The sequence below is a fragment of the Stegodyphus dumicola genome, chromosome 11 (assembly GCF_044657685.1).
Source record: "Stegodyphus dumicola isolate Sdum_Otavi_A_Nest chromosome 11, ASM4465768v1".
Taxonomy (NCBI): domain Eukaryota; kingdom Metazoa; phylum Arthropoda; class Arachnida; order Araneae; family Eresidae; genus Stegodyphus; species Stegodyphus dumicola.
This window is the reverse complement of record NC_140778.1, coordinates 26,416,421-26,438,423: the sequence shown is the minus strand read 5'-3', so window position 1 is coordinate 26,438,423 and position 22,003 is coordinate 26,416,421. Positions and strand designations below refer to the sequence as shown.

At 31.8% G+C, this 22,003-nt stretch overlaps 2 protein-coding genes across 3 annotated transcripts in view; one reads left to right on the top strand and one right to left on the bottom strand.

Moving 5' to 3' along the window:
* Positions 1 to 14,166, bottom strand: part of LOC118205950 (uncharacterized) — a 57,571-nt gene extending 43,405 nt beyond the window's left edge. The window contains exons 1-2 of one of the 2 annotated variants that reach the window (XM_085826412.1): positions 14,035 to 14,166; positions 5,019 to 5,120 (exon numbers count right to left, since the gene is read on the bottom strand). Coding sequence is in view for 1 of the 2 variants with exons in the window: in XM_085826411.1 (XP_085682537.1) it covers positions 5,019 to 5,120; positions 14,035 to 14,135 (203 nt within the window). In the remaining variant the exon portion in view is untranslated. The remainder of the gene's footprint in view (positions 1 to 5,018; positions 5,121 to 14,034) is intronic. The other variant, XM_085826411.1, reaches the window with a different exon arrangement.
* A 2,256-nt stretch (positions 14,167 to 16,422) lies between these two features.
* On the top strand, positions 16,423 to 19,951 carry LOC146993854 (uncharacterized). Its single transcript, XM_085826410.1, has one exon. The coding sequence runs from the start codon at positions 17,624 to 17,626 to the stop codon at positions 18,659 to 18,661; it is 1,038 nt and encodes a 345-aa protein (XP_085682536.1). The 5' UTR covers positions 16,423 to 17,623; the 3' UTR covers positions 18,662 to 19,951.
* The last annotated feature ends 2,052 nt before the right edge of the window (positions 19,952 to 22,003 follow it).

Sequence of the window (22,003 nt, the reverse complement as noted above, 5' to 3'; positions counted from 1 at the left end):
TACAGATAATAAGCATTATCTGTATCATTTATTATGCAAGTCTTTTGCATAATACAGCTTATTACCTGTATTATGCAAAAGACTTGTATTATCTGTAATCCATTTGAAAAAAATTATATATCATAGAGCAGCACCATTCTATACAAATAGCTCAAGCATTTTTGAAAAAAAGTATTATATTCAAACTCTTTAGAAATGCAAAATGTTACTACTGCAGTTAAACATTTTGATGAAAAGACTGTTGTAGCATTGTAAAGTTTCCCTTAGTTCAATAAACCAATTATTCAAATTTTTAATGATAATGACCGTTTTAAAAAACAAACAAAATCCCAGAAATTGAAAAATCAATCCTTATTAATACATTAATTTAATATTAGTAATGTGGGGTATCTCATTGAAGACATTTCGGTGGGTATTTAAATTTAAGAAACACATGTTTGGTTATGAAAATGAGTATTTTTTAATTGCTTCAAATTTTTACACTGAACATATTTCTATATGTGTCTATGCATACCAAATGCAAAAAGATTCAATATATCAAAATCTAAACTATGTGTAAACCAAATAATGAAATGGAATGCATTTATATCGCTATGTTCTCAGATTAATTCAAAAGTAATATATTTTTATCTTAAAATTACGCTATTAACAATTAAATCTAAATATTGGTTTAGATATTTGGATATATTATCAATTTTTGGGTACGATGTTTTATATGAGACAGTAAAAACATAATTTCTTGTACTGCTTGGAAATAAGAGAAAATATTTAGTTTTGAATGCTAGTCACACGGTGGTTAAAAATTTGATATAATATTCATTTTAATTAGTTTAAAACTATTTAAATTTGCAGTGTTTAATGCTATTAAACTGCATATAATGGTATGTAACAAAAGATATAGTATCGTAAACTATTGATTAGCAAGCAAATATTAATATTATTTGAGAAACTCCCCTAAGATGCAGTCCCGTCGTCTCAGTTTAAAAGATTAAAAACATTTCTCGGTACTATTTGGTTTCGAGGGCCGTAAAAAAATTGCAGTGAAAATATACGCGCAAAAACGCCAAATCTAGCGTACGCGCTGATTTCAGATTGCGTAACTTTATATAGTTATTTCTTAAGACGCCAGTGAAATACTAGTTTAATTTTTAAATCATTTTTTGATTTTAAATCCTTTTTTGATATCCTATGAATTTAACAATTCGGGAATTGCCCATGACGAAAAGTCGGCAATAGAATTTTGGATAAAGTATAGAATCACCCACTGCTTGAAGCGTTTTTAAGAATTGCACATACTCAGTATCCATGTGCACATCGACCTATTTTCACTTAAAAAAAAAAATCCTAGAATTGCACAAAACTGGCACTGCGCACACCCTTGACTTTATCTATGTACACATCGACCTATTTTCACTTAAAAAGTAAAAGAAAACTGACAAAAATCCAATTGTTTTTACCCTTGTAAAAAGCGGCAAACAAATAAGTCAGTGATTCTGCACTTTACCGAGAATATTTTCAAAGAAAAGGCATCATTCATTATAGAAAATTATGTTTGAACAACCAACGAGATGAAATTATGCTTTAGCGATAAGTTGGTAGCGAAATAGCGATGCAGGCATCCATTCAGTTATGTTTAGCAATTTTTATATAAATTATAATAATGATCTGAAATAGTTATTGACTCTTATGCTTCCATTCAGTCATGTTTAGCCTTTTTCATATAAATTATAATAATAAAAAGTATTATATGAAATTAACCTTTCATCTAAATTAAAACATCAGTCTTAAGTAGTTATTTACTATTATATTTCCTTTCTTGCCGCAATTATTTTTGGCAGCATTGGCATCAACAATAGTTTGGCAATTTTTTACGGCCCTCGAAACCGAATAGTACCCATTTCTGTATGAATGAATTCAGTTCATTCTTTCCAAGCAACAACCGATTCGTAAATAATTTTTGTTGCCAAACCAGGAAACAAAAACTAGACACATCAGGTTAATGTATATACCCACGACGTCATGTATTAAACTTAAATGTAATTTGACAAGTTTTTCTCAATATCAATAAATGAAGGAGCGTGGCCATGTCAATTATCGTAATCTGAAACAAAAACGTTTCCAACAACAATTACGGCACGCGCAATCAGGTGCTTTCTTCAACGTCAAAAGATACGTTTTAAACAATGATAATAATATATTTAATGTTTGGCAAAGGTATTTTTATTTCATATTATGTAAAACATGAAAGTTTTTTATTAACAAACTCTATGACTTGAAAGCGAACAGTGGCAACACTTCGAAATCATGCAGATTTTTTATCTCCTGCATGAATGACTGTTGCCACAAAAATGATCAAGAAAATTAGCGTTTTCATAGTTTTTAACTAATATCTCGGCTGATTAAAGTCATACAAAGATGAGAATGTTAAAGGCCTTCCCACGAATTTTTGGAATCCGAGGGTACCTGTCACGAAACTCAAATCCCCGTCATTCCAGAGGAGATAATGCCACAAAAAAACGAACGGACAGGTTGTTGTTGCAACGCGCACAGGTTTTAATAAGTCAACAAATGACAGTCAGTCAACCACGGAACATCCATCGAAATCAAAGGACTGGAAAGGATTTGCACTCGGGTTAAATTATCACTGTTCAAGGAACTTGCAGCTATTGGTGGAAGACTAAAAAATAGAGAGAGAGGAAAAGACTTGAGAAATAGCCCTTGAGGCTTTGCCGTAATTAAATAACCTAACCTAACCTAACCTAGAATGTGCTGGGCATAATTTTTTTTCAGAACAGTACTACGAATAGAGAACCTATAAGTTCATTTTGTCATATTATGCTCATTTATTCTAAAATGGAAAAAATGCTAATTAGGTTGCCAGTAAAATGTCTGCTGTTTCTTATGACACAGTTCCAAGGTAGTTTGAGAACTGCAAGCCTGTAAATTTCAGCTCTGAGGATGATGCGTAATCTTGACATAAATCCTCTGTAAACAATAACCTGTTAAAAGAAGTTGCCGCTGAAAACCCAATCTTAGGACCTATCAGACAGACAAAATATTCCAAAAAAAGTGCAGTACATGATCATATGAAGATTGGTTTATTTAATTATGGCAAGGGCTATCTGCCTAAGGGGAGGAATGCCTTCGTGAGGACTTTCTAAGAGGAACTGGCTTGTCTACACATTACAAATGGGGGAAAACCACGAAAACACCCATGCAGCCAGCCCGTTCGCGGAATTCGAACCTCAGATCGAACTACCAGTGTACAGCAAGTTTACCGCTCAGATCATATGAAGAAGACTGGGTATGTAAACCATTATGATTTATGGGTGCCCCACTCTTTAACAGAGCAGAACATGCTTGCTAGAGTTTTCGCATGTGATTCTTTGCTGAAAAGAAATAATAAAGCACCTTTTTTTAAACAGCTTATTACTGAAGATGAAAAGTGGATACTATGCAACATTACATGAGAAAGTAACATAGTCAAAATATCTCTTTTGGTTAGTAATATCAAAAGGGCTCTGCATCCAAAAAAATTAATGCTTTGTGCACGGAGAGACTACAAAGAAATTATATACTACAAATTGCTGCCACCAAATCAGACAAATTCAGAAAAATACTGTTTCCAAATGGCAGTTTTAATATCAAAAATCGATGGAAAGAGCCCAAAAGCATCAAAATGTTGGGCCAAAACGTTTCGATGAATGTCAGATGAAAACATACTGAGCATGGATGAGATGCTTTGTGTCACTCACCCCATATTCAAGACCCTGCCCTCTTGAATTTGCATCACTTCAGGTCACTGAAAGAATCTCTGATTAGCCTGCAGTTCATTTTTTTCTTTGAGATCCTTTAACAACATGTCAATAACTTCTTTAAGAACGAGCCTAATGACTTTTTAAAACGTAAATTTTCCAGGTGCTTGAAAGATGTCACAGAACTAAAACAAAAATTATAGGGGCAAAAACTCAGAATAAAATGATGCTAAAAAGTTCAATGTAGGTTTCCTACGTTTCTGCTCAGTTTCATTTATATTTATCATCAGAAAAAAGCAGAAAATTTTAGATGACCCAACAAATTAAGTGATAGGCACTCTATGCAAATTGTTATAAGTATTATACAACATAATGTTTTTCAAAAATGAAACTTTATTCACAGAATCTTACAGAACCCCTGTATTAGAAAACACTGGAAGACTTCAGTATTGGCAAACAGCCAACTCGTAGCACTGTTTGAATAATTTAAAAATGAAAAATATTTCTAGTTTGACTTTCTTTGCATGAATATTATATCATGATTCTAAAATAATAAAACTTCATAATTAATGAGATCCTCAACATTTGAAAGCTTATCAATTAATTAGATAATTCATTCAGCAAACCATATAGATCAAAATTGAAAATTAAAGTAGGTTACGTTACCCTCTAGTAAACCACAAAAGAATACCACTGAATGACAATTCAAAAAAAAAAAAAAAAATCACCTCAAATTATTCTAATATGTTTATTAATAGACACCTCAAGGCAAATTGACAATGATGCCAAAAATCCCAAATTTTGAAATTAAATATCTTAGACAATTTTTGTCATATGGAAGTTAAGCTTGTGTTTTATTTTTCATAATGGGGATATAAATTCCCTAAATGTAAGAATTACACGCCCCAGGGAACTGCATAAAAAATACATTTTGTATCATTTTCAAAATTCAATTTTTTGAACAAAAAAATGCGAAAGCATGAATATTCACGTCATTTAAAACCTTTTTGTAACTGAAAGTAGATATCCATGATGAAAAGTTGTGAAAATAAAGGCTATGTAATCATTTTTCTGGACATGGCTTATATGTGCGCATGTGTTTGTGTACGTGTGTGTATTAAGTGTTCATTTATTAAGCATCATTTGTAAATTTTTCAATTTTAAAAACCTATGTATATTATTAGCCTATTATATTAGTAACGAAACAATCTAATTCTATACCTGCAAAATTATATATATACAATAAATTAAGAACACATTTACCTTACGAATTCTTCAACATGCCGCATAGATTCTTTAGTATTTTTACCTTCAACTTCTTGGCAATGCAAGGCTATAAATTTTGGTTGATAATGCTTAAACCACCTGAAAAATTTCACCTTGAATCAGCAAGTATAACATTAACTTTCCATGCATGCAATAGAAGGAAATAGTATTAGCCTCGAATTCTTTTTTATTCAAAAGGGGAAAATATAACACTGTCTGAACAAAAAATTAATAAATACTATTAAATATGCCCCTGAGATCGACTAAGTCTCATATACAATTAAATGAAAGATGACTTTACAAGTTGAATGCTACAGAAATATTTTAATTCACCTTCAAAATTTTCTCATAGAATTCAAAATTTAATCTTGCAAATGAAGTACTTTTTTGGTATTATATTCCGCCCTTTCTTTGTTTTAAAACAGCTGACGATTTCATTTTGATTAAAAGTAGAGCTATTTTAATCACACTCAAACATGTAAAATCTCAAATGTATCAGAATTCTGTGTGCATTGCATCAATAATTTAATAATTTCATTCACAAACAGAATATAAATATTTAATACATCTCACTCCTAATGTGGATTTGTTCTCTAGTGGATTTGTTTTTTCATAATTGTTATTTGATTTAAAAGCGCAATTTTTTTTTCCTTCTAAAATATAAGCTATTATTTTAGGCATTGTGCGTTTGACATATTAAATTCTTAGCTGGGTAAACATGAATATCTTCATTACTTTTCTTATTCCAAATTACTCATTTCTACATCAGGCACTTAATATTCAGCCTTAAAACAGTTCATTCATTTTTACACATCTAATTTATAAATGCTTGATGAATTTTGTTAAAAATATCATTCCATCATTTCTAGGCACAATATAGAATTAAGAACGCAAAACAAAATTGTTTTTATATGTGCTTTCTACCAATTTTTAAAAGTTTTCCGTACTTAAAAGTCATTATTATGAAAGGGAAAAGGAGATGCAGCAAAATTTGACAGATTGCAAGGATAGGTTTAATATTCTAGCATTGTTTCATATATCTTCAAGAGAGCTTTTGGGAACATCCAGAATTTGCCAACAATAAAATAATAATAATACAATTCAAGCTTTTTTTAAGCTTTTTTAATGAATTGGATAATACATCACTTTTTTTATATGCCATTTCACCAAAATCTAAAAGTATCTTCCATGTAGTATATGTCATTTCCATGTCCATATGATTATCAGGGGAAATAACAGACTCAAACTTTTAAAAAGATTGTATGGCATCACTCGGGGTTCCTCGACTGATACCCTTTTCACCACATATGAAACTTATGTCAGGCCTGTTTTGGAGTATGGGGAGCAAACTTGCAAGACGCTGCCTGCAGAACTTGTCAAGAAGATATTAACTTGATGCAAAATAAGGCACTCGGGATTAAACCTTCTTTCTCTTGGCCATGAATTGCATCATCTATCGCATTAAGATTACACATCGTATTTGATATTAGAAGACAATTTATTATTTAAAAAAATTTACTTATTTGATTAGAACTTAACATGTTTAAGTAATTTATGTCAATCTTAGCAGCAAATGCACAGCGTTCTAGGTTTGAAAGTCATTCTTGCAATTTACTTTTTTCAATTTTATATTAGTTTGTATCTGAGTAAGCAACTTGATATATTCTTTTATTATTATCTATTACTCTTATTTTAATAATTCAAGGACTTTCCAATTTTGAATTAATCTATTACTGGCAAAACTGAGGTTTCAAGTTTTTCCTTCATAAATCTTGACTGTAATTAAGGCTAGCCCCCTTTTTACTTTTATCATCTTGCTGATTTGAAATACAGGAATGTAAAAATTCCAATTGTTTAACACACAGACAGACATAATGCCACACCAGCTAACCCAACTTGGTGAGAAAAAGCAGTCACTCTGAAAAACATCTAATTGTATTTACTCTATTACTTGTAACAAATGTAGTAAGGTTTGTATAGGACAGACTAAAAACAAACAAAAATTAACAACTACAGATCTCGCATTAAAATGAATTTGCTTGCATCAGCTCAAACTTCTCAGACCACAGCAGAAATAGAACATTTTAAAACACACAGTTTCTCTGATATTTCAATTAAAATGTTAGATTTTATTCCTAATCTAAAAATCAGGCTTTTTAGAAAATCTGTACATTTTAAAAAACAGGGACTTAACACTTATCTTAATAAATCAACTTTATATTTTAATAAATACTACTTATGGAAGATTTAATATTTTCAGTAAAAACACTCTTAGAAGAACTAGAAGAGGCAAAAGGACTACAAACAAAATACTAGTGGTTAATGTTAATAAATTAGCCATTAATGTTAATAAACTTCAACTTAAGTTCATTAATTTATTTAATTCTGAGATTTCACTTTAAAAAGTGTTACGTTACTCCACACATTTACCAACAGTCAATTATCACAACTTCAATAGTACTTCATAGGTACTTTCAATGATTTTTCTGATACTAAAGACCTTGTATTAGATTTTATTATACATAAATTTCAAAGTAACAGAAAAATGATGACCATGAATTTCTGTCTTATTAACTTCCTACATCCTGCCTTCGATAGAATAAATTTCAAAAAAATGTTTAAAACATCATAATATCTTTTCCCACAACACATTCCAGGACTCGCGTCTGTTTCAACAACAAAAAAAAAAAAATTTAGTAACTGGCTTTCCAATCATCAGGAACTGAACTGAAAAGCAACTTGATACTGCAATGATGTAGTTTCCCCCCCCCTTCTTGTATGGATTCTCCCAATAAACACATTATTACTGGTAATTTTTATACAGTTGGAAGATTATTCCTTAAGGCAGCTTATGAAACAGTGCTAAATTTAAGCCAGTTAGTTGGCTCAGTTAATAAGTCATTATGCATTAAAAATGTTGAAGATAAGATAATACAGATGACTTCATTTTAAGAACCAGCTTCAAGCTTTGCCTACCTACTCAAACCTTTATGGAAATATATTAAACAATGGCAAAATAGCACTGTCTAAGCAACAAAGTTCTGAAAGTTTTTACTTCTTGAAAGCACTCAAAAAAATTTCTACTCTTAGCGCTAAATTTTTTTATAACAAAAAACAAAGTCGGTAATAACTTCAGCATCATTTGTAACAGCTCTCTTGATGAAAGCGAACTTAAACAAGCAGTTACTTATTGTGTTGCTAAAAGTAACAAAACAGCAATTATTCATAATAAACATCATGCTTTTCAACAGACATCTGTGTCGAGAATACCAACTAATTTGTCAATCGAAATTTTTTCGTTTTCAATAACCTCTTCACTATCGGAAGCGAATTATAATGACGAGGAATTTGATTTAAATCATATCAAAGAAGGAGTACATCGAGATGAAATACTACATTTAGTAAGGAATTATAAGCCAAATAAAATCAAAACATCTGCCCTGAAGATAAGGATAGTGCTGACAGATCAACTTCCAATTCATTGCACGCTGCGGCGTCCCCCCCCCCCCCGCCGCAGAGCAGCGTGAAATTGATAAACATATTTCGGAATGGTTAGACAAACAAACTTTTATCCCTTTTTTGCAGCAATTCCACTTTTTGTTTAATGGACTTCGAAACATACTTTCGCTTTGTAGATCCTTTACATATTAGTAAATATATATCGGAAATTCTATTTGACATAATCGAAAGTTCAAGCTTACTTTTATAAAATTGCTCTAACAGTCTGCAAATATTAATAAGCCGGATCCAATTCGAAGATTAAGGAACAACGCAATCTGCAACATTAACTGATTTAGATAATTTTAGCTTAGCTTATACCGTCCGTTATACATTAAACGCGCATGTGTAAACATATTATGCGCACACGCATATTCGCAGCCGTAAAGATCTGTCGGCGCGACGCATGCGCAGAAAGTTTGTAGCTTTGAGGTCCAGATTATAGATCATTACGGATTATAGGTGTCCGAATTAACGACTTTTGACTGTATTATATTCTACAAGACATCTTTGTGTGCTTTAAAAGAGGTTTTACCGGCTGATCTTTGGAATATGGTAACAGGTAGTTTGTCGACATTTTGGAGGCGATAAAGGTTACTACCTAGGACTTTGGTAATAATGTGAGAAGTACTCAGTTCCGATTACGCATTATTTTGTGTGAGGGAAATTAGAGATCATGAGATATGTCATGTGACATTAATGGAAGAATTACAGTTCTTTAATAGGAAAAGGGCGTAAAAATTTGGAAAAATATCTGTAGTACTATATTATTTTGTATTAAGCTTCATTGTGTGTTGTGTGAAATAGTGTTGATTAATTTTCGGATTGCATGGCACTATGTAAAGTGAATTCTAAATTTTTAATGCGTTTATCTGATAATAATAATAAGTTGAGATTGTGTGAAAGGAAGGATATTACAGATAAGTTTCAATGGCGGTTCAAAAAATCTGGTGAAAATGGACATTTTGTGAAACGGAGTGTAAGGAAGGGTACGTGGTTTGCTGAAAGTAGTTTGAGTATGGGTGAAATTTTATTAATTTCTTATTACTGGGTGAATAGACTGCCAGTTGACTACTGGATTTCGGATTTAGAAATTAGCAGTAGTACTGCAGCCGATTGGAACTCTTTCTGTAGGGAAGTTTGCGTGCCATGTAATGAAGATTCTGAAGAAGATTAGGTAAGTTAGTATTTTTAATCATTTGAGGATATTATTTTTATGCATTGTTCTAAACGTAAGGAGTAAATAAATTAATATGGTATTATTGGAAAATTGTTATTAGCAATGATTTAGTTTAAAGTAATTAGGATTGTAATCTAATTTTTATTAGTTTAACGTATGTGCTTATTTATATTTTAAGTAGTGTTTTTTAATTTAATTATATTTTAATTTAATGATCGTGATTTTGTGAGTTATATGTTTGTAGTATTTTGGAATACGTTTCAGTAGTATACGTTGAGTATTTTCATGCATTTTCGTGAAATTTTTCTAATTTATGAGAAAAAAGCAGTGTACATGGATATAGTGAAGAGTGTGCGCAATGCCATTTTTGTGCAATTCTGGGATTTTTTTTAAGTAAAAATAAGTCGACGTGTACATGGTTTAGTGATATTTTAATTAAATGATAGTTATTTTGTGAATTTTATGTTTATAGCAATTTGGTATATGTTTCAGTTGAAGTAAATGTGCATGGAAATAATTTAAATATTTGACACTAAGTATTAGTAACCATTTTTAATGTTTGCGGTAGAAATTAGTTAGTGACGTTTATAATATAATAGATAATTTAGAGGTAAATGTTTTTGGATATTTTATTTATTTTATACGTGGAAATGTTCATACTTGGAAAGGGTATATACTTTTTCGCAATCAGGTAATTTCATATATGTGCTTTTTACCAAGTTTAAGGATTCAGAAAATTTTCCTGGATTTTCGTGCAAATTTTTGTAATTTATGAGAAAATAGCAGTGTAGATGGATAAAGTTAAGAGTGTGTGCAATGCCATTTTTATGCAATTCTGGGATTTTTTTTAAGTAAAAATAAGTCGACGTGTAAATGGTTTATGTGTATGCGCTATTCTGAAAAACGCGCAAGGAGTTTGCGATTGTGCACATTTTCCCAATTTTGCAGTTAATATTGGTCATGATTAAGCAGTTTTGTTACATAATTTCTAGCATAAGTGTAATTCGGCTAGTAGATTGTTGGAAAAAGTGTTGAGTAAATAAAAAGAAAAGAAACATGTCTTTACTTCGTGAAGACAAAATGGCGGCGAAAAAAAAAATAGAGGGTTGCAGTAGCAGAGTTGGTCGCCAAATTTTCGCCAAGTTACCATAATCCAAATATCAACCGTTTTACCTTTTAAATTCTGCCCTGCTTCAGAAAATATGTTATAGTGTCAAAAGCTGTTAAATACATGATTTTAGAAATTTTCAGAAAGATCATTTCAAAAATTTGGCTAATTTTTGGAATATGGTAACAGGTAGTTTGGCGACATTTTGGTAAGGCGATAAAGGTTACTAGCTAGGACTTGAGCGATAATCTGAGAAGTACACAGTTCGAATCGCAGATTATTTTGTCTCAGAGAAATAAGAGATCATGAGACATGAAATGTGACATTTTCCGGAAAATTCCAATCGGGATTTTAGCTAATAAGCACTTAGAAACAATTTTGCTGCTGAAGTGCAGAATCGCCCACTTATTTGTTTGGCACTTTTTATAAAAGTAAGAAGAATTGGATTTTTGTCAATTTTCTTTGACTCTTGAAGTGAAAATAGGTCGATGTGTACATGGATAAAGTCAAAAGTGTGCACAATGCCATTTTTGTGCAAGTCTGAGATGTTTTTTTAAGTGAAAATAGGTCGACGTGTACATGGATATCGTGTATATGCAATTCTTAAAAACGCAGCAAGCAGTGGGAGATTCTACGCTTTCTCCCAATTTCGCACCTAATCTTCGTCATGATTAAGCACTTTTGTTCCATAAAAGTTCTAGCGTAAGCTTAATTCAGCTAGCAGATTGTTGGAAAAAATGTTGAAGGGGGCGAAAAAAAAAAAAAACATGCCTTTACTTCATAAAAACAAAATGGCATCAAAAAAAAAAAAAACTAGCAGTTTGCTGTAGCAGGGTTGGTCGCCAAAGTTTCGTCACGTTACCATAATCTGAAGATTCACCAAAAATTTTACTAAAAAATTCCCTTTTTCTACTTGCAAACCAATAACAAATTTAAGAGTTTCTAGTTTATTTATAGTGTGAGCTCCGTCTAAGGTGTTTTGTGCATTATGGCATTTTGCCCCATTTTTAACGAGCATTTTAAGCTAAACATACGGTTCTGAAGAATAATGGTCAACTTAATATAATATGCGACATGACGAAAATACGTTCAGCCTATTTTTGAACTTATACTTTACATCTGGATTTATTGTAAAATGGAGACTATGAAAACGCATAATTCAAGGAAACTAACATTTTATACTTTTAGTTTTGCACATTTAAATATTCTGGTACTTTTTTAGGAAACTACACATATTCGATTACAATTGGATATCAAACATTTTACTTTACTTGTATACTGAATTCCTATGTACAAACGGATCACGAATATAAATATTTTCGCTCTAGTGTAGAATTGAGTGCCCTTTCGCTTTGCGACAATTTTTTTTTTTTTTAATTTTGGCGATGAAACCTCACTTCTGGTTACCATGATAGTTTTAACTTTGTTTTAGCTTCCTTATCTTATTTAAATGAAAATAGGGCTCTAGTGTAGAATTGGGTGGGAAGCACTTCCGCAGAGAACCCGGTAATTGTACACATCTCCAACTTTGGCGATAATAGTTCAAACCTGGTAACCCATCGGATTTATCCTATTTGCTTGTTCGAAGTTTGCAACCATTCTTCATGCGTTCATTTTGTTGAATTATCACTGTCGTTGTTCGCATTTGCAGATTTATATTATTCTTCTCTTATTTATTATTATTTTTTTCTGAATTTTTAACAACGAATAGATAGAAACATTTTCGTAGATATATGCCGGTTCTCGATTCGTGATGAAAGGAAGAAAATACGGCAGGAGGGGTGAATGCTAATTTGTAACACAGCTGTTCACGTTGTGTTCTTAACTATTAACAGCTTTAAGAACCATGAGGTTCCCAACCTCTAAAAAAATTTGTTTTCGTAGGCCACAAAAATGTGCATTTTAAATAATTTAGAAATGCTTTTATTTTTATTATTGGTTATTGTCATCTAAAATTATGAGAATAAATCAATTTTTTGGCGTAAAATTTTTACAAGATAATATACTGTTAATGCTTTTCTAACAATAACCTTTCAGAGGATGGCAGGTGTGACATAAATAGATGATTAAATTGAAATAAGAAATATTATTGATTATCCAAGATGACACAATAGTTCGATGCATTACCATGGTCATCAAAATTGGCAAACCACTACTGGTGTAAGGAATATATTGTTTTCTGTGTTAACTGGAATTTCAGACAAATTTTTTTCGTATATCATGCTTAACCAGTTAATTTCAGTATATTAATACTAATTTATATTTTTTAAATGAATTTTTATTTCCATTATAAATCCTTATATATTGTCTTATGCTTAATATATTCTTTTCTGTGCTAACTTGAATTTAATACAAATTTATTTTCGTATATCACATTTAACCGGTTAGTTTTACATCTACATGCTTATTATCTGTGAATTTTTACTACCATATGCTTAATATATTGTTTTGTCTGCTAATTTGAATTTACATGCACTAAAAATCACGTTTACGGCTCGGCTCATCGTCGATGAACGGCGAGCTTGGCGAGTAAAAATGCAACGGGTTCTCTGCGAATGAAAACCCATTGGGTGCCCCTTCGATTAGACGACAATTTTTTTTTTTTTTTTTTTAATTTTGGAGATGAAACACCTCACTTCTGGTTACCATGATAGTTTTAACTTTGTTTTAGCTTCCTGATTTTATTTAAATGAAAATAGATTGATGTGTACATGGACAAATTTAAGGCAGTTTGCAATGCCTAGTTTGTGCAATTCTAGGATATTTTTTTAAGTGAAAACAGATCAATGTGCACATGGACACAGAGTCTGTGCAATTCTTTGACTTCTTATTTTTGTTTTGTGTTGTGGCCCATCTTGAAATTGTGCCTTCCTGGTGCCGATCATGCGGTCAAAAAAGAATCGCCAAGAAACAAGGCGCACCCAATTGTAAACTTTTACCGAAAATAGATTGATGTGTACATGGACAAATTTAAGGCAGTGTCTAGTTTATGCAATTCAAGGATGTTTTTTTAAGTGAAAACAGATCGATGTGTACATGGACACAGAGTTTGTGCAATTCTTTGACCTCTTATTTTGGTTTTGTGTAGCGACCATCAAGAAATTGTACCTTCCTGGTGCCGATCTTCGCATCAAAAAAAGAATCGCTAAAAAACAAGGGGCACCCAATTGTAAACTTTTACCAATATTTTGTGTGGTTGAAAAAAATATACATAAGTGAATACATACAATGCAAGCCTTTCGAAGCTTTCTTCTTCTTCATCAACCGAATCCACATCTATATAAGTCTCGAAACTTTTAAAAACAAAAGCACACGTTAAACAACACATTTGTTCTTTGGCGCAATCACCACCAGCGAATCAGCTTTACGTTGCAACGCAGTGTTGCCAAATCGCGCATTTTTTGACAAAATTCATGTGCTTGCGTTTAGGGAAAATTTTCGCTGCTCTTTTTTCTTAAACGCACATATGTTAAAATAACTTTTCTATTAAAATTAATTTATAATAAAAAGATTTTGCCCCCCAGATGGTATAGTGTTTAGGAGCCACTCGAATTTTTCATTATTTAATTTCTTCAAATGTAATGCAAGACTCTAACATTGGTGGCAAAGAAAAAGTTTGAAAAGGGAAACGGACATTAATAGTGATTCAACGCAAAATCGCAAAACGAAAATAATCGTCCTTTAGGGACAAAGCCCTTTTGGATTAATAATTGAATAAGTTCATTATAAGGTAGAATTATTATGGCAACAGTGCTGTTTTGTTTACTTACCATTTGATTCGCAATACACGAAACTGTTTCGTAGTCTGCCGTATTAGTCTTCAGTCATTCTGTACCATTTATGACATAATTCTAGAAGCAATAATTATATATATATACATGTGCAGGCTAGAAATGATATATGTGTGGATTGTTGCAGTTTAATATTTATTGAAATATTCCTCGAAATGAAGGCATGCATAATCACAGAGCCTCATGCCTATTATGTACAATATTTTGATTTGCTCACCGAAAGCTACTGTTAAACACTCAAAAACTATTTCTATAAAAATTAAAATTCCTATTAAGCAACTCATTTACATCCATGCGTAGTATGAATATCATGGTAGGGTGTGATTTGGGAAGGCGTCATACTAGGTAGCCGTACAGACCTTCACATCTTCGAAGGAGGTTCAGTCACCCGGGACGGCTATTGTAACGAGGTTCTTCTTCCCTATGTGCGCCTTTTCAGATATGCTATGAGTTTTCAGTTCCTATTCATGGACGACAACGCTCCACCTCATAGTACAGTTACTGTCGAATAGATACTGAACGCATGGATCGGCCGGCAAGGTCTCCGAATCTAAATCCCATCAGGCATGTATGGGATGTTCTAGGAAGACTCATGGCAGAGCGTAACTTCGGCAGAAACGATTCCAGCGATTGGCGCTACAAGCGGCAGCAGTGCCTCAACAATTCATTGACAACCTCATACTCAGCAATGAAAGACGACGTGAAACTTGCACAGAAGTTGGCGGAGGGGGGGGGGCCTATTATCCCTTTGTTGCTCAATGTTCCTCTACATGGAACACTCAACTTGAATCGCTTCCGAAACCGTTAAATTTAGCCGTAAATGGATAAAAATGCCTTTATAATATACTTTGAACTTTTTTAAAATAGTAGATGGCAGCATATCATAAGGAGACCCAGAATGTTCACCTATGATGTATTATTAAAATCCACTTATTTTCATGTAAATTTCTTGTGACACAAAAATATTTGTTTGAAAAATAATTTCTGCATAATTTTGATAGCTATTCTCTATATTATTTGTTCTATATTGTTTTAAATTTTTCATACAAAAAGCATGCGCAGAATCATTGAAAAGAAGGAGGTGTTCCACCAGCGGCAACACTGCGCTTTTAGCGATCTCATGCTATTACACATCAGAACATCCATTCTTAGGAGATTAAGCATTATTTTGTGTGAAGGAAATGAGAGATCATGGGATATGTCATGTGATATTAATGGACGAATTACGGTTCTTTAATCGGAAAAGGGGGGAAATCGGGAAAAAATCTGGAAATTTTGTATTTGGCTTTATTCTGTGTTGTGTGAAACAGTGTTCGTGAATTTTTGGATCCCGTGGCCGTAACTAAAGTGAATTCGAAATGGGTATTTATGTATGTATTAATTTAATGTATGTGCTCATTTATATTTTAAGTAGTGTTTTTGAATTTAATTATATTTTAATTAAATGATAGTTATTTTGTGAATTTTATGTTTGTAGGAATTTGGTATACGTTTTAGTTGAAGTAAACGTGCATGGAAATAATTTAAATATCTGACACTTAAGTATTTATAATGGTTGCGGTATGAATTCATTGGTGACGTGTATAATGTAATAGATGATTTAGAGGTAAAAGTTTTTGGATATTTTATTTATTTTATATGTGGAAATGTTCATATTTGGAAAGGGTAAATACTTTTTCGCGATCAGGTAATTTCATATATGTTCTTTTTACCGGGTTTAAAGATTGAGAAAATTGTCGTGTATTTTCATGAAATTTTTCTAATTTATGAGAAAAAAGCAGTGTACATGGATATAGTGAAGAGTGTGCACAATGCCATTTTTGTGCAATTCTGGGATGTTTTTTTAAGTAAAAATAAGTCGACGTGTACATGGTTTAGTGATATTTTAATTAAATGATAGTTATTTTGTGAATTTTATGTTTGTAGGAATTTGGTATACGTTTAAGTTGAAGTAAACGTGCATGGAAATAATCTAAATATTTGATACTAAGTATTTGTAATGCTTGCGGTATGAATTCGTTGGTGACGTGTATAATGTAATAGATGATTTAGAGGTAAAAGTTTTTGGATATTTTATTTATTTTATATGTGGAAATGTTCATATTTGGAAAGGGTAAATACTTTTTCGCGATCAGGTAATTTCATATATGTTCTTTTTACCGGGTTTAAAGATTGAGAAAATTGTCATGTATTTTCGTGAAATTTTTCTAATTTATGAGAAAAAAGCAGTGTACATGTATATAGTGAAGAGTGTGCGCAATGCCATTTTTGTGCAATTCTGGGATGTTTTTTTAAGTAAAAATAAGTCGGCGTGTACATGGTTTATGTGTATGTGTTATTTTGAAAAACGCGTAAGGAGTATGGTATTGTGCACTTTTTCCCAATTTTGCAGTGAATATTTGTCATGATTAAGCAGTTTTGTTTGATAAAATTTCTAGCATAAGTGTAATTCGGCTAGTAGATTGTTGGAAGAAGTGTTCAGTAGATAAAAAGAAAAGAAACATGTCTTTACTTCGTGAAGACAAAATGGCGGCGGGGAAAAAAAAATAGAGGGTTGCTGTAGGAGAGTTGGTTGCCAAATTTTCGCCAAAAAATCTCCAAGTTACCATAATGTAAAGATCAACCCAGTGTTCCACCTCATGGAACACCCACAAAGTTAAAACAGTAAGTGCAATTTTTACCAAATTCTACATGTATACTCCTTTAGGCCTAAGTAGACTGTGTACAAAGTTTTTTGTTGAAAATCCGAATTTAAAATGTAGTGCGCCACTATAGGCTGGTGGTTACTTGCTGGATGCCTATCACGTATCTTTTCATCCGTCTGTAGCATCGCGCTCCATGCTGCTTTTTCAATAAAGTTCCTATTTGTCCTTTTGATTTCTTTTTTGGGAAGTTTTGCTTACATTACTCATGTTCTTACGTCTTGCAGAACTTATGGTTATTTGTGCTGATTTGAAAAGCTTCTGCACTACGTTATACTGAAAAAAACATCTCGTCCTTAATTTTTGCACATCACTGTAAACATATGTTTACTTATACAGAAGAGAGACCTCATATGTGTACAGTATGTAAGAAAGTATTTACTCAAATGAATACTTTAAACTCGCATATACTTATTCACACAAGAGAGAAATCTCGCATGTGTAAAGTGTGTAAGAACTCATTTAGTCAAAAAGGTAAATTAAATGAACATATGCTTATTCACACAGGACAAAAGCCTCATATGTGTGAAATATGTAGGAGGTTATTTTATCGTAAGAGTAATTTAAAAGAGCATATGCTTATTCACACCAGAGATAAACCTCATATATGTGAAGTATGTAAGAGGTCATTTGGTCATAGGAATAGTTTAAACAAGCATATGCTTGTTCACACAGGAGAGAAACCTCATGTATGTGAAGTATGTGGAAAGTCATTCAGACAAAAGGGAGTTTTAAATATCCATATGCTTATTCATACAAGAGAGAAAATTCATATTTGTGAAATATGTAAGAAGTCATTTTCGCATAAGAGTAATTTATTCAAGCACATGCTTATTCACACAGGAGAGAAGCCTCATAAGTGTCATAAGAAGTCATTTAGTCAAAAGTGTAATTTAAACATGCATATGCTTATTCACACAAGAGAGAAAACTCATATGTGTGAAGTATGTGAGGCATCATTTAGTCATAAGAATAGTTTAAATGAGCATATGCTAATTCACACAGGAGAGAAACCTTATATGTGTGAAGTATGTAAGAAGTCATTTAGTCAAAAGTGTAATTTAAACATGCATATGCTTATTCACACAAGAGAGAAAACTCATATGTGTGAAGTATGTGAGGCATCATTTAGTCATAAGAGTAGTTTAAATGAGCATATGCTAATTCACACAGGAGAGAAACCTCATGTGTGTGAAGTATGTAAGAAAACATTTTGTCATAAGGAAAGTTTAAACAAGCATCTGCTTATTCACAAAGGAGAGGAATTTCATGTATGTGAAATATATAAGGAGTCATTTAGTCAAAAGGATAATTTAAACAATGACATGCATATTCACATAGCTGAGGAGCTTTGTATGTAAGTTATGCTATAAGTGATTTATACTGAAAGTTGATTTAAATATGCATATCCACATAGGTGAAAAGTCTTGTGAGTTACGTCTGTAACAAGTCATTGAGGATAATTTGAAGAAATATATGTTTATGTACACAGATAAGGAACCTTCTATCATTTGAGGGGATAGATTAGTAACAGAAATCCTGTCCATGGAGCAAAGAACTCGCATTATGCGAGTTGAAAGCTGGTTCAATCGCACTGGATGGCAGAATTTAGTGGGAAAATTCTTAGAATATGGGCAAGTACAGAATTAAAGATTTGCAGATATTACACCAGGTAGTGTAAAGCTTACTGCTGACTTACTGCTGATTTGAGTTATGTAAATTGTCATTTGATACCATTTCTTTGTTTTCACAAGAGAAATAAACTTCATTTATGCAATGTAAATTTCTAATGAAACAGAAATTTAGATCAGCTTGTTTGTAGGCTGATTGAAAACTTTGGACTGTGTCTCATATTCACAGTCAGACTTCAAGGTTTTGTTTTTCTTTCAACCTTTTGCAAATTTAAATAATGTACATTTTGCACATTTCAAAGATATGTATCGTTTTAGGACATCCTTTTTAGGACTGCATGTTGAAATTTTTCCAAAATGAGATTTCTCATAATTGAATCTTAAATTTTGAGAATGTCCAGAAATGAAACATTTCTGAGTCCAGGTTTTATACTTAGTGTTCTAAATTTACAAGATCTATTTCAGATTGCTTGCAGTGCTACAAGGGTAATATGCAACTTTTATTATCGTCAAGCAAAATCAGAGATTTTCAGCTAGTAATATTTTTCCATACTAGTGGTTTTTGGAACATTTTTAGGTTGATCTTTACATTATGGTAACTTGGCGTTTTTTTGGCGAAAATTTGGCGACCAACTCTCCTACAGCAACCCTCTATTTTTTTTTTCCCGCCGCCATTTTGTCTTCACGAAGTCATGTTTCTTTTCTTTTTATCTACTGAACACTTCTTCCAACAATCTACTAGCCGAATTACACTTATGCTAGAAATTTTATCTAACAAAACTGCTTAATCATGACAAATATTCACTGCAAAATTGGGAAAAAGTGCACAATACCATACTCCTTACGCGTTTTTCAAAATAACACATACACATAAACCATGTACATGCCGACTTATTTTTACTTAAAAAAAACATCCCAGAATTGCACAAAAATGGCATTGCGCACACTGTTCACTATATCCATGTACACTGCATTTTTCTCATAAATTAGAAAAATTTCACGAAAATACATGACAATTTTCTCAATCTTTAAACCCGGTAAAAAGAACATATATGAAATTACCTGATCGCGAAAAAGTATTTACCCTTTCCAAATATGAACATTTCCACATATAAAATAAATAAAATATCCAAAAACTTTTACCTCTAAATCATTTATTACATTATACACGTCACCAACGAATTCATACCGCAAGCATTACAAATACTTAGTATCAAATATTTAGATTATTTCCATGCACGTTTACTTCAACTTAAACGTATACCAAATTCCTACAAACATAAAATTCACAAAATAACTATCATTTAATTAAAATATCACTAAACCATGTACACGTCGACTTATTTTTACTTAAAAAAACATCCCAGAATTGCACAAAAATGGCATTGCGCACACTGTTCACTATATCCATGTACACTGCATTTTTCTCATAAATTAGAAAAATTTCACGAAAATACATGACAATTTTCTCAATCTTTAAACCCGGTAAAAAGAACATATATGAAATTACCTGATCGCGAAAAAGTATTTACCCTTTCCAAATATGAACATTTCCACATATAAAATAAATAAAATATCCAAAAACTTTTACCTCTAAATCATCTATTACATTATACACGTCACCAACGAATTCATACCGCAAGCATTACAAATACTTAGTATCAAATATTTAGATTATTTCCATGCACGTTTACTTCAACTTAAACGTATACCAAATTCCTACAAACATAAAATTCACAATATAACTATCATTTAATTAAAATATAATTAAATTCAAACACACTACTTAAAATATAAATGAGCACATACATTAAATTAATAAAAATTACCTTACAATCCTAATTACTTTAAACTAAATCATTGCTAATAACAATTTTCCCAATAATACCAAATTCCTTTACTTCCACCTTACATTTAGAACAATGCATAAAAATAATATCCTCAAATAATTAAAAATATTAACTTACCTAATCTTCTTCAGAATCTTGATTACGTGTCCGATAAACTTTTCTTTAGTTACGGCCATGGGATCCAAAAATTCACGAACACTGTTTCACACAACACAGAATAAACCAAATACCAAATTTCCAGATTTTTTCCCGATTTCCCCCCTTTTCCGATTAAAGAACCGTAATTTGTCCATTAATATCACATGACATATCCCATGATCTCTCATTTCCCTCACACAAAATAATGCGTAATCGGAACTGAATACTGCTCACATTATTACCAAAGTCCCAGGTAGTAAGCTTTATAGCCTCCAAAATGTCGCCAAACTACCAGTTACCAGTAAAGATCAACCCATTTTTACACTGCCTATTTATAAATGTTTAATATTTATATCTGTCAGCTATTAATATGCATTCCGTAGAGCCTAATGCTTAATTTCTCTTTGAAATACAGTCAAAAGTCGTTAATCCGGACTCGTCGGGACTTCGGCGATTCCGGATTATCGATTTTTCCGTATTATAGATCATCAGTTTAAATCTGGTAAGATGGCATGCAGAAATTATAAAATTAAAAAATGAAACCGTAATTTGTGAAATAAAGAACAATTATGATCTAAAGGGTATCAAAATTTACAAAAAAAAAAGCTTAATATTTATTTGTTTACTTTATTAAACATTTCTTTCAATGTAAGTTGGTTAAGTTGTTTCGTTTTTTATGTGATAATACATTCTCTTTAATTCTATAAACAGACATAATTTCTTGTTCAGTTACAAAGTTCCGCTGTTCAAGTCCTATAATTGCTGTGTCGAGAATACCGACTAATTTGTCAATCGAAATTTTTTCGTTTTCAATAACCTCTTCACTATCGGAAGCGAATTATAATGACGAGGAATTTGATTTAAATCATATCAGAGAAGGAGTACATCGAGATGAAATACTACATTTAATAAGGAATTATAAAATAAAAACATCTGCTCTGAAGATAAGGATAGTGCTGACAGATCAACTTCCAATTCACTGCGCGGCGCCGCGGCGTTAAAGATAAACAAAGGATATGCCTTTATCCATTTTTTGTAGCAATTCCACTTTTTGTTTAATGAACTTCGAAACATACTTTCGCTT

Excerpts from the sequence above, each read along its gene's own strand:
- LOC146993854 (XM_085826410.1), top strand. The coding sequence starts at position 17,624 with ATGTTTACTTATACAGAAGAGAGACCTCATATGTGTACAGTATGTAAG.